This window comes from Harpia harpyja, chromosome 15 (assembly GCF_026419915.1).
Source record: "Harpia harpyja isolate bHarHar1 chromosome 15, bHarHar1 primary haplotype, whole genome shotgun sequence".
NCBI classification, from domain to species: Eukaryota; Metazoa; Chordata; class Aves; order Accipitriformes; family Accipitridae; genus Harpia; species Harpia harpyja.
Window position 1 is genome coordinate 13922058 of NC_068954.1, and position 12198 is coordinate 13934255.

General features: G+C 34.9%; 1 protein-coding gene across 2 annotated transcripts in view; it reads left to right on the plus strand.

Annotated features, from left to right (window-relative positions):
- The window catches only part of NBAS (NBAS subunit of NRZ tethering complex), a 191999-nt gene that overhangs the window by 79768 nt on the left and 100033 nt on the right, over positions 1-12198 (plus strand). Inside the window, exons 34-38 of one of the 2 annotated variants that reach the window (XM_052810054.1) lie at positions 358-515; positions 2632-2730; positions 9841-10008; positions 10601-10714; positions 10961-11084. In XM_052810054.1, coding sequence (XP_052666014.1) covers positions 358-515; positions 2632-2730; positions 9841-10008; positions 10601-10714; positions 10961-11084 — 663 coding nt within the window. The remainder of the gene's footprint in view (positions 1-357; positions 516-2631; positions 2731-9840; positions 10009-10600; positions 10715-10960; positions 11085-12198) is intronic. The other variant, XM_052810055.1, reaches the window with a different exon arrangement.

A 12198-nucleotide genomic window follows, 5' to 3' on the forward strand; every position in this document is an offset into this window, starting at 1 on the left:
TATTTTACTTTTTTTTTTTTTACAGCCACTCCAGTAAGGTGTTCAATATCATGCTCTGAAGTAAATTATGATTTTCTTATTGCAATATGTAAAAATATAGTGTGTAGGCTTACAGATGCCTATTGTACTGATATCTACAATATGATAAATAATGAATCTTTTATGTATTTGATCAGTCTAAAGTTGAGTTATATCTCTCTTTTATGGAGCCTTTATGGTTCCTTTCTTGGGAGATGTTAAGTGTTGGCAAGAATGCCACATGCCCTCCTTTTTCTCATCCAGTAAGAATTATGCGGCATTCTCCTGTCACTTGTGAAGCTTACCAACCTCAGAAGTACGTTTTGTGTTCCCTTGTAGGTTATTCTAAAAGCTGGGAAGTATGCAGTCAGCTTGGTCAATCAGAAGGCTACCATGATTTGAGTATGCGTCAGGAACTCATGGCTTTTGCTCTGACACACTGTCCCCCAAGTGCCATAGAGGCATTGCTGGGAGTGAGCAGTTCGTTGCAAACCCAAGTAGGTGTTTCTGAAACTTCTTTCATGCAAGTTCAGTGCTTACCAAAGTAAAGGAGACTTGTGCTCATTTTTAAGTTTGTTCCCTTAAGTTCCACCCCCCCCAATGAGTTTATATTTGTTCTGCTCTGTTTTTCTGCTTTCACTGTTATATTTCAACAAAGGAGGTCTCTTTATAAGCATTTTTATATGATGAGTTGGCTTCTCAGGTAGAAATGCAATTATATTCTCTTATCACTAGTACTTCTAATTTCTTTATTTACTGCCTGATTTAAACATTTTATTTGCAAATGCAGTTAAATAATTTTTTCAGTGTTTTCCAGGTATTTACATCTTGTGATGCAACTTCATTAAATGCCCACATAAATGTCTATTAAATATTTATTCTTACATTTTTATGTTCTCTACCCAGTATACAATGAAATTCTTTTCTCACTGATTCCAACCATGTAACAGTTTGAACAACTACAGTAGGCTTATGACTGACTTCTTAATAGAATCATGTCTTGGGTGTTCAGCTGATCATACTATATATGTGAGAACACATAATTGTGGCATTTAAATACAAGTTATGGCAAGATGACACAGCAAACCTTTTGAAAAGTTTTATTTGAAACTGTAGTGCAGTAATTTAGGTTGTCAAAATGTTAATTTTCTGTTCAGTGTAATTGTGGCTTGGCCTATGTACTATTACTTAAGAGTTCATAATTGTCTTAGTTGTCTAAGAGTTCACAATGTTCACAGATTTATCTTTGTGTAATAAAAACATCTTCAAGAACTTCCTTCTGTGTCTGAAGAATGGGGAAGAAGGGAGCTATAGCTACAGTACGTATGCAGCCTAATTAAGGCAGCTGCAAGTACATAGCCGTTTTTTTACAAAATTGCTTGTATAGCAATGTGTATGAAAAATACAGGCAGCATATAAAGGCAGTCTGTGCTGCTTCAGTAACAGGATAATTTCAGAATAAGATGCTACAAAGGACTTAATACAAGTCTAGCTCCTGCAAGCTATTTACAATTTTTTTCATCATGAAAGCACTCAAATTTGAGAGAGGTAGGTACAATTATGAGCTTAAACACGAGTGGAATCTTTGCAGAATTGATACCTGTACAATACAGAAATAAAAAGTTGTTTCCCCCCTTATGTGCCTATACCTAGAATTATAATTTGAAGTCAGATGAACTTTTGGCACCGCACAAACCAAAATTTGTTGGACTTTTTTGTCAATTCACTCACTGCTTCTATATTGCTGTCTCATTCTTTCTGAAGTTTTCATGTCCTGTTATTTGTAATGCAGTGCAGCTGCTCAGCCGCTGGTTATTACTCTCTTGCATCCCACTTCTCTAAGGGAAGAGATTCTCTGTCTTCTCCATTCACAAAACTTGAGGTTAATTTGTTGCTCAGGTTTCTTTGTTAGTGCAATATCATTTGTAGCAGTGATGATTAATTTGGTATTTGCCCCAGGAAGCCAAACGCAAGTCATGATTTCCATCAAAGCACTTTTAATCAGTTTCTTCTGCAATTACTTTCTCCATAAACTAAGCATAAGCTTTTCAGCTTTGCTCATTAATGGCGCTACATATTCTGTCCAAGTGCTGTGTATTTATATGTAGATAAATAGATATATGCAGAAAAATCTTTGAGAAGGTCATGCTGACCAGATGACATTAAACAGCTATAAGTGTCTTTTGCAGACCTTCATCAGTTCTATGGCCTGCAGAAATTCTGCTCACAAAACTACTGTGTGACGCTTGCCTCTGTAGAGTTGCCCAGCACCTCAAAGGCACAGTCCAGATAGTGGATGTTTTTCATGGAAGTTCTTTAGCTTACATAGTGCAGCAGGGTGCATATAATTAAAAAAAATAAAAATAGTCTTACATTGTGTGAAAAATATTGCACAAAAATCACAGAGAAGGAAAGGTCAGTTTGTCTAGGGACTACAACAGTGAGAGAATGTCAAAGATACATGTGATCTTCTCGCTGTCTTCCCCTGCAGCCTTGTTTTTCTATCATGGAAGCTTTTACGTCAGAATTTCTTGGGTTTCTTATGACATCAGTCATAATTCTTACATTTGATTATTTTACTGGTAAAAGATTGTATTTATTTTGTGTTTATAGATTCTTTATCAGGCTGTGAATTACCAGTTGCTTCCTTCAGAAGGAGGTGAGAATATAAATATCTCAGGACCTTCTTCGTTGATCAGTAAGGATACAGAGGTAAGCCTGAAAGAGAGGTTTTAAAGTAATAAAGACTTTGTTCTGCATTATGCTGAAGAGCTGAATTTGAGTTTTTAGCAACATTTACCTGTTTACCAGAAAAAATGTATAGCACTAAAGACATCTCGAATTTCTGTTCTTCGATTGTTTTAAGTTCAAGCTCTTGCTTACGTATTTATACTTAGTCTGTTCTGATTTTTCATTGCTTCTTCCTACACAGTCTTAGTACCACAGAAAAAGAAATGAACCCAAAGGCAGGAGAAGAAGAAAGTGAACAAAATTTAGCACAATAAATAACATACGTTAATGCTGGTTTCATTTTTGGATCTGTCCCAGTTGCAAAGCAAAACATTTAAAAATAAACCTGACCTACATATTTAATTAAAAAATGTCTTTAATAAAGAAAATAATAAACGTAAATAAACTTATTTTTCTCCTTTGTTCTGTGCATCATGAAGTTTATTGCTTCTTTGCCATTTTATAACTTTCATGTATTGCATGTGAAATCATTTTTATGTGTAAGATCAGAAGGAACATTGAGTGTTTTGTGGCAAATAGAGGTAAGGCAGCAAGAAAAAAGTCTGCTATTCCTTCTACTTCTTGTGTTTATTATTTTAACAAATTTAAGTTTGTACATGTACAATTGCAAGTACATTTCTCTCTATAAAGATGATGTAATTATTTGTTTATGAAAGAAAGGAATGTCTTTTTCATCCTCTTCAAAGTGGAAAATTCTAAGTTTAATTTATTTTCTCTGTTTTCTGTTTAAGTTTTTCTGTAGATGATAAACAGATCTCAGGGGAGCAGGGGGGGACACAACCTTAAAGAAATACAGGAAAGAATACAGAGGGGAAAAAAAAAAAAAAAAGGTGGTTCATGTTGCATAGTGTGGCTTTTTGAGAAGAGTATCAGAGTTGCAGCCTCCTTAATGTCACTATACCCTTGGCGAAATTTTACCAATGACAGCTGTAGATGGAACACGCTAGTCCTTGCCTTTGATATATTTGCAGCACTATGTGGCTTAAAAAACCACACCTCTCCTTTGTTACTGGAATGGGAACAGATAACCTCTATGTATATGTCTATATTTTGTATATGTATGGGGTTTTATATATGTATAGGCGTACATGCATATGTTGTATACATATATGCATAGGTAAACATACATATACATATTTGCATATGTATAAAATAAATGGACAGGAAAATAAAATAGCACTGAAACAGTATTCAGAGGATGAATGCTAAACGCTTTATGTATCTACTAGAGTCATTGATATGAAGAGCAGGTCTGTTTCACTGGCAAGAATCCTTTATACTTTCTGGAAATTGGTAAATGAATGTCTGAGAGGAAGATTATTAAGTAGATGTTAATGAAATTGTGGAACCTTCTGATGTGGGTGTGGATGCATATGTTTACAATATTTTAATGTATATAACAAATTTGTCATGCATCACCTTTCATATGCTGTAGTACTATTGACTGTATGTTGTGACAGAGCAATTATACATGCATATAAATGATTCAGAAACTTATTCAAGGGTTTATCAGAGTTGAGTAAACTCACTAATTAACTTAATTATCAATTCAGTTTGGATATCTGAAGCAATTTTCATTATGCTGGGGAATTTGCATTCAGAAAATTATCCACTCTTATTTTCTCCAGTATATCTTTCATTTTTTTTTTCCCCCTTTGTTGTGGTTGGTGGTTTAGAATTGGAAGTAGGCAGTTGACCTGGCAAGTTTGTATGTTGCTGCATTGAGGTTTTTTTCTTTCTGTTTTAATACAGCTTCTTGGCATGTCATATTTCAGACTGTTACACTATGAAATGAGTTCTGTATATTTGCTAATTCTGTCTTTTTGTTCTCTCCCAGTTGACTTAATAGGGATTTATAGCTTCTTTCATTTCTTGCAATGACACAGGAGGAAACAGCCAAGAATTTAGTCACTGTATAACCCTTCTTTTGTTACAGACATCTGAAATGTTAGAAAAGCAATATATTCAATAACTCAGTTTCTCTGACTTAACTGAATCCCATAACTGCAATCCCCATAGTTCCACTTTGGCTAATTCCTCATGCTTCACCTTCATTGTCTTGCACAGAATTTCAGTTTTCTCAAAGAGAAAAGCAACTGTAAGATGATTTCTTTTGCCCTTTCTTTTCACTCCTTTCTTTTTCACTTATGTCCTGATTAACTTCTAACATCCTTTTCTCAAGGAGTTGACAAATGTTCTTCTTTCTCACTTATTGATACCTTTTCAAATTGGTGCTCTAAATGTAATTATCTTGACTTGACTAAGCTTCTTCTAGTATATGTGTGTTTGGGCATCCCTTTCTCTGTTGCATTAAAAATACCTATCTGTAAGTATATCAGTTTTCCCTTTCAAAGCTTTAGTGACCTTTTTCTACCTCTTCTTACCTTCATCTAGTACTGAATCATTAGTTGCTGCTACCATTTTTTTTCATTACACCAACCTACATCACCAGCTGATCATACTTGTCAATCATTCTTCTCTTGATGAACTCCTCTCTAGCAATGTCTAAACTAATTTTGGTTTTGTTGTTTTTTTTCCTCTGAAACTTTTTTCTCCATGAAACTTGCAGAAATCTTGATAGCAGCTGGCTATGTATCTCCACAGATTGCATAGAAATGTGTCATTTAACATTGCTGGCATATTGACTTCAGTATAACTTTCCTCCAAATCTTCAGTGGTCCTACTCCAAAGGAAATTCCTGATTGCTATGATAAAGATGCACGTAATTATTGTGTAGGAGCTAATGCATTTGCACAAGAATGTACTTCGTTACCTTGGTGCCAGCTTGTCACTGTTGATTGAACTCATGGGATCTGCTGGAGAAATTATCCTTTGGAAGCTGCAATGATTCCAACATAGCAGATTATTTTTAAGCAAAATGTTAAGTTTCCCTAATCCTCACCCTTTTTTCTCTTTGCTGTATGCTACAAATGCCTCAACAACTAATGTTGTGCTTCTCAAACAAAATATCTGTGAGAAAAGTAAGGTCTTGATTCATGAAAAGCATTTCAGAATATTATTGATAACATTATTAGATTAAAATATAATGCTTAGTCATGAGATGCTGTGTTGTGTATAAACAGTTGAAGCAATAACCATCAATTGCTTTGTAAATGAGCTCTGACTGTTAAATCTGCACAATACTTAAAACGTGCATTATTTCTGTTATAAATAAAATCATTATCTTTTATATATCTGAATGTGAAAACTTAATTGCTATCAAGTAGCACATCAACACAAGAGAAATTTACAGTTTCAGGTGTTCTTGAAAATGAACTCTTTGATAGGAGAGCAGACAAAATTTCTAGAGGAGAGTATTTTCAAATTATACGAATGACTTTCTTAAACATTGCTTAAAGAAAAGAAAATTTCCCATTAACAGAGCATTAGCATCTTCTTTGCTTTTGCATTTTTCCCAAGCACTAGATCTGGGAAAAGACAGGATCTTTTAAAACATTTGTGTACATTAAATTGGTATGTCATGCATTTTTACCACTGCCAGTTAGAAATGATTAGGGAATGTTGTATTCATGTGGTGTGCACTGGGAACTCTTCCACCTGGAGTCTTTGGAACCTCAGAGCAAAAATAATGCTCCAGCTGCTGTTTCAAATAGTTGTGATGTTGGTTTTTTTTTTTTTAATTTTATGTTTTTATTTTGAGATTAACTGGAGCTGTGTTTTGTGGTTTAGTAAATGTACAGGTTTTAATTGTGTAATAACTAAATTGGAATTCTTCTCATAGGAAGAGGTAGCTGTAATTTCTGAGGGAATCGTGTTCATTTACAGTGTTGCTGAACTCTTGTGCAGAGAAGGAGAAAAATCTCAACATGGAACTCTATATGTGCACTATTTAAACTCTTGTTGTAGTCACTGGAGATGCAGTCAATGGTGCATAGAGAATAATGCAGTTAATCAGCCACTAGGTGCTTGATTCAGTTTACTTAATCACAGATATCAACAATTTGAGATGCCCTAAGTTATCCTCCTGTCCTCTAGCTACTGACTGAAAAAGCCTAGCTCCTCTGTCAGATCTACAAGTGTTAAGCAGGTATCTTAATTACTGCCATGTATCTCACACAGTCATCAAAACCTGTTTAAGCAGCTGAATCAAATGCATTGTGTATGCTTAAGGCTGGGTTACTTTTTCAGTTCCAGTGACGTTATAAACCTAGTAAGAGCTTAGACATCCAGTGACACCTGAATTTTAATGTTGTCATCTTGAGCTGAATCTTTTCTGTAGTCTCTCATCTACGGCCTGGTTTATTTTTGCAGGACTGGAGTTTTTGGTTAGACTGGTTCATTAGCTGTAACATATGTTACAAAAAGAAAAAAACAAAACAAAACCCTCCAAGCCACAAAGCGTAAATGTAGAATAAACATGAATACTTATGTAAAAGAGACTATTTTAAATTCCTGTTTTCCAATGGAAGTACCAAAACAGGAAAAAGGAAAACTAATACTTAATGTTCTGTCTTACGAACAGAATCTGTTCCACCTCACGTCGTTTCCTTTATAATCTTAATGCATAAGGTGTATACAGCATATGGTTTTTGCATGTTTTAATCCTTGCACTTTGGCTAAATGTCATTAAAGACCAAAAAAAAAAAATCCAAGCTGCAGGTGTTCTAATTTATTACTCTCTCTCCTGCGGCTTATTTAAAAAAATAATTGGCTTTGTTATTTGTCCTTGTGTTAGACTGTTTGGAATTATATATATATATATGTGTGTGTGTGTGTATGTATGAGCATAGGTGTGTATATATATAAATATTTTAGCTCTTATTTTAGAGTATCTGGATAATTCAGAATTTGTTGGCTGACTTCTTTTTACACCAATTTAGATTCATACACATTTTTAGCCTGCTACTTTAGGATTAATAAGTTGTAGTTGTTATTGTTGCTACTATTATTTTGTTTTTAATCAGAAGTGCTTACTTTTAGGAAGGATATCAGGAAGAAATAATATAAGAAGATAATTTCCCCCAACACCCCTCAAAACACCTAAACTATAACTTCTTCCTGAAGATACAATTAAAGAATACAATTGAAGTTGTCTTCTTAAGATGGCATCCCCAACAATCTTTAAGAAATCGCTTATTTTATGAGAGATTCATTCAGGATAGCAAAAAGTTACAGCCTGAAAGTGTTCCAGGTACAGCAAGGAATGGCTTTTCAGAAAACAGATTTCTTATTTGTGGAAAAAAGACTGTAATTATTTGTAAGACCTGAAATTCTTTTTAGAAAAAAATCAATAGAGTTTATCTGATAGTGGTAGAGCTATAGAAACATACACACCAGCATACAAGTCAGCCCATCAGTTTTCACACTACTGAAGGAGGTTTCTTTAAAAAAAAAAAAAGTGTTTTGCTCAAATGCAGTTGAGAACTTGGGAGGGGGGGATTTTTTTTCCTGGTTCTGTTTTGTTTTGTTTTTGTTTTTCCCCATGAAGAATCAGTTAGGCGTCCTGCAGCATCTAGCTGAAAATGGAGGCAGAGAGAGGAAATTAGTATTCTGTATATAACATTTAAAACAAATTACAAAAAGCTTTCATATTAACTACCGAGAGCGGTTTATTTAAAAACCACACAAACAAGAAATTCTCTCTCAAGCCACCAGACCTAGGACTTTCTGTTGCTTTTAACTTTTCAGCGGAGTAAAAATTCTGGCATGTTGTACTTGGCATGCTCTTTCCTCATTTCGTGAAGTAAGAGCTGAAATTTCCAGTTTAGCCAATCAGTTCATTAGTGGTGCATCTGTGAAATGCAGAATGTAATTTCAGAGAAGATTGAAAGAAATGCTGAAGCCTTAATGGAAGGGACTTCTCTGCTACTTCAGTGGTCAGCTTGAGGCAGTGATTTACTGCATACTGCAGTAACAGGTACTAAAAATAAGTTTGTCTACAGTGAAATTCTACCTTATTGAAGCTAACATGTTTTGTCACTGAGGTTACGGTGGGATGTAATTCATTTGAGCATAATTTGGCATCTTTTGCTCTGATGTCTGAAATTTTGTCATGAGTTAGTAAGTGGTAAACTAATACCTCACATTCAGTTATACAGGTAGAATTTTTCTATTTCAATACCCTTCCGTGTATGGGGAAGTGAGTAATAGAGTTGTTAGGGAGAAACACTGGTTATAAAGCTGTTGAAGTTTGCTGTGTGGAGGAAAATACATTTTCTATTGCTGAAGACAGTGTGTTTACATTAGCTTGCTAATTATGTATTTATGTCTAATGTGTAAGCTTTGTAAAGCATGCAATTAACACAAACCTTTCAGGACTGGAATAGCATAGATCAACCAACATGGATGTTCTGGGTATTATTTAAATGCTTTACATGAGGAAGAGCTGGTACAGAAAGCTCCATTTGTGGAACGTGTCTTACATGTGAGTTTACTGAGTGAAGATGTTTTGCAGGATAATGTGTAGATGTATACATACATGTATTGCAGAAGCAGTTTGGGATTGAGGATAGGCTGAGGTCTTGATTCTTTTTTGCAGTCTTCTAGGTTTGCTATATTCGGTACCTTGTAAGTGCTGACTGCAGAATTTCAGATCTTGATGGTACTTTTTCACTTGGTCTAGAAATGAATGTTTACATCTTTTCACCATTTCGCCTACTGAATTCAACTTAATTAATGCTACCTCTGTATAACTATGAGATTGTCTCTACTATTGGTTTTCTTGAATGCTTGAAGATTAATTCTAGCATGCTCAATCTCCTCATTTGTAGAGAGATCATTATTTTAGCTGAAGCATTCAACAATTATGTAAAATGTTACCGTTAGAAACTTTGGAATTAAAATCAGCTGGTGTTTGTGGAAACAAGAGATTATGACTGAATAAGGGGCAAAATGTTCTGCTGATCATGCTACTCACTTCAGATTGAAACTCCTAAATCCCTTTTAACTTGTCTTTTGTTTGTTTTTACAACAGCTTTTGCTTAAATTAATGATAATTAAAATATTTTATTAACATAGTGTGCCTGAACTCTAATGCATTTGGCTTTAGGTCATTAGCCTAATTAAAGCATGAGTCTAATACTTGCCATTGTGTGTTGGATATGCTCACAGGATGAAACCAACATCTCCTCTAGCCAGTCTGCTGATTTGTTGTACTGGACGACATCAAAAACCATGAAGGTGTTGTCTAACACAACTATGACTACAAAAGCCATGCTGCATGCTGTCAGTGATGGACAGTGGTGGAAGAGATCATTAACTTACCTTCGACCGTTACATGTAAGGGATTGCTGATGTGTCTCTAGATGTTTACACATTCACTGATACATTAGTATAAAAGCTAGGCTCCTTTGTTAGGTATGTGATAACCGAAGACCTCAAATCAATAAATGAACTAGAGATGTCACGGGATTGTTTGCAAGCAAATCCCAATGAAAGAAGGGGTCTAAAGCTGTTTCCTTGTCTTGTTTTCTAATCTATTTTCTCATGCTTTCTTAGCATAGTTGAAATTTGGCAGAACTTCAGAACTTTGAGGAAGAAAGCACAGTGAAGCCCACTCTTTAAATACTGTTATTTTATATGCAAAGCTGTTCCTTTTCAGTTTCTCTTTTCTACCTTCTCCATTTCAGTGGATTTGCCATAATGTTTATGATACTAGTTTTTCTGAGACTACTGTTGAGCATGATTCTCTTTCCTTTTTTTAAGAATACTGGACCTCATTCAGCATTGGTTTCTGTCTGATGACTCCTGTCTTGCTCCCCACTGAATTCAATTATATTTTCATTTACAGTTGTTTCCCTTCTGAGCAGCAGTTACAGACTTTTTAATGGGATTTTTTACAACTGGGTTCAACTATACTTATTTTTCGCAGGGCCAAGCATTTGGAGATGTATTAAAAAGTGGGCCTGGAGAAAATGCCACTGTGGAAAAACAAGGCTGTCATCCGTTTTATGAGTCTCTAATAGCTGATTCATATGTTGCAGAAGTAAGTTTCTTTTACAGAAATCTGAAGTGTTAGTTTTTTGTTGAGATCTTATAATTAAGTAAAAACACAGATTTTGGATTTTTTGTGTGACCTGAAATTTTGTGCAATAGTAGGAAAAAGTCCAGAATTAAACAGAAGGGAAAGCAAATGCAGGAACCGAGGTAGATAATTGCATCTGATGCCAGTGAGCTAAATATAACTGCAGGGTGTAGCGCGCATGTGTCAGTTACCTTATTTCACTTCTAGTCTGAAAACAGTTACGGCACATACCAGAACAATTCTTTGGAAAGCTTTGCAGAAGTATTGCTGAGAACAGAGAAACTGACAGAAACAAAGAGCGAAGGAAAAGACCTACTTCCAACTACAGAAGGTATGGGTACATGTGTATTCACTCCTGTATTTACTTTATATAGTAAATATATGAGAATCTGTGGATGGGTTTAAATATGGAGAATTGCACATGATGATGTGAAGTATCGTCTGGGTATTTTGTGTGAATTGTGATCCAGTTCAACATCTTACGTTGGTGAGTAGTCTTGACAGAAGTAGCTGCAGAGTTTTCAGGAGACGTGGTATTCTTAAAAGGAGTTGCTCAGTAAAGACTAGAAATCTGAAAGCTGGCCTTAAATAAGCAGAAACTGATATTTAGGAGCTGACGAAGATATGAACGTTGTGGTGTGAAAAATTGTTGAAGGTTTCCTGAATACTGCCATTTACAGATATTTAAATGGAAATTTGCAACCCAGTGTTAATGCTACTTGTATGTATGCCTGTGTATTCACTTGTTGAGGTTCTGTGCCTTTGTGTAGACAGCTTTCAGTGTTGCAGGGTCATTGCAATATTTTATTTACTAATTAATGTTTAACGGCAGCTTCTGGAATTGTTAGAACTCTTTGTCTTTTTCTGAAATTTCTACATTTTATAGTTTATACTTAATACTTTGTTAATGGAAAGTTTCACTTTTTAAAAAAAAACCAACAAACCACACAAAACCACCTATCATTGTCTTTACTTTTGGCTGTCTCCTGCTGCTTTAAGAAATGAACTGTTTAAATATTTACATGCTGTTAGTGTCTTTTGAAGGAAGATATCTGTATTGTATTTTACTCTACAGTAAGTTCTGCCATGAAAAATGAGTGTATTAAATCACTTGTAATATGAGAAGTTTCAGGTGAGACTTTCTTCATAAGCCACATAGTTTTATCTCAACTGTGTAGTGAAAACCAGCATATTTGTCCTACAAGTATACAGTTCAGTAGTTTGAGATATGTTTTAGTTTTTGAGTCTCTATCTTCCTCCTCTTAACTGTGCAGACTACTGTTTTTACCATTTTAATATTTCTGTTCTCTTCCACCACTCTTATTCTGTAGTCAGTCTGAACTTCACTTATGAATCCTTCCAGGTGTGCTATGGAACGGAGTTCTGTGTTTTCCTCTGGAAAACTGAGTTATATTTATTCTATACTCAGCAGTCCTGCTGTATGA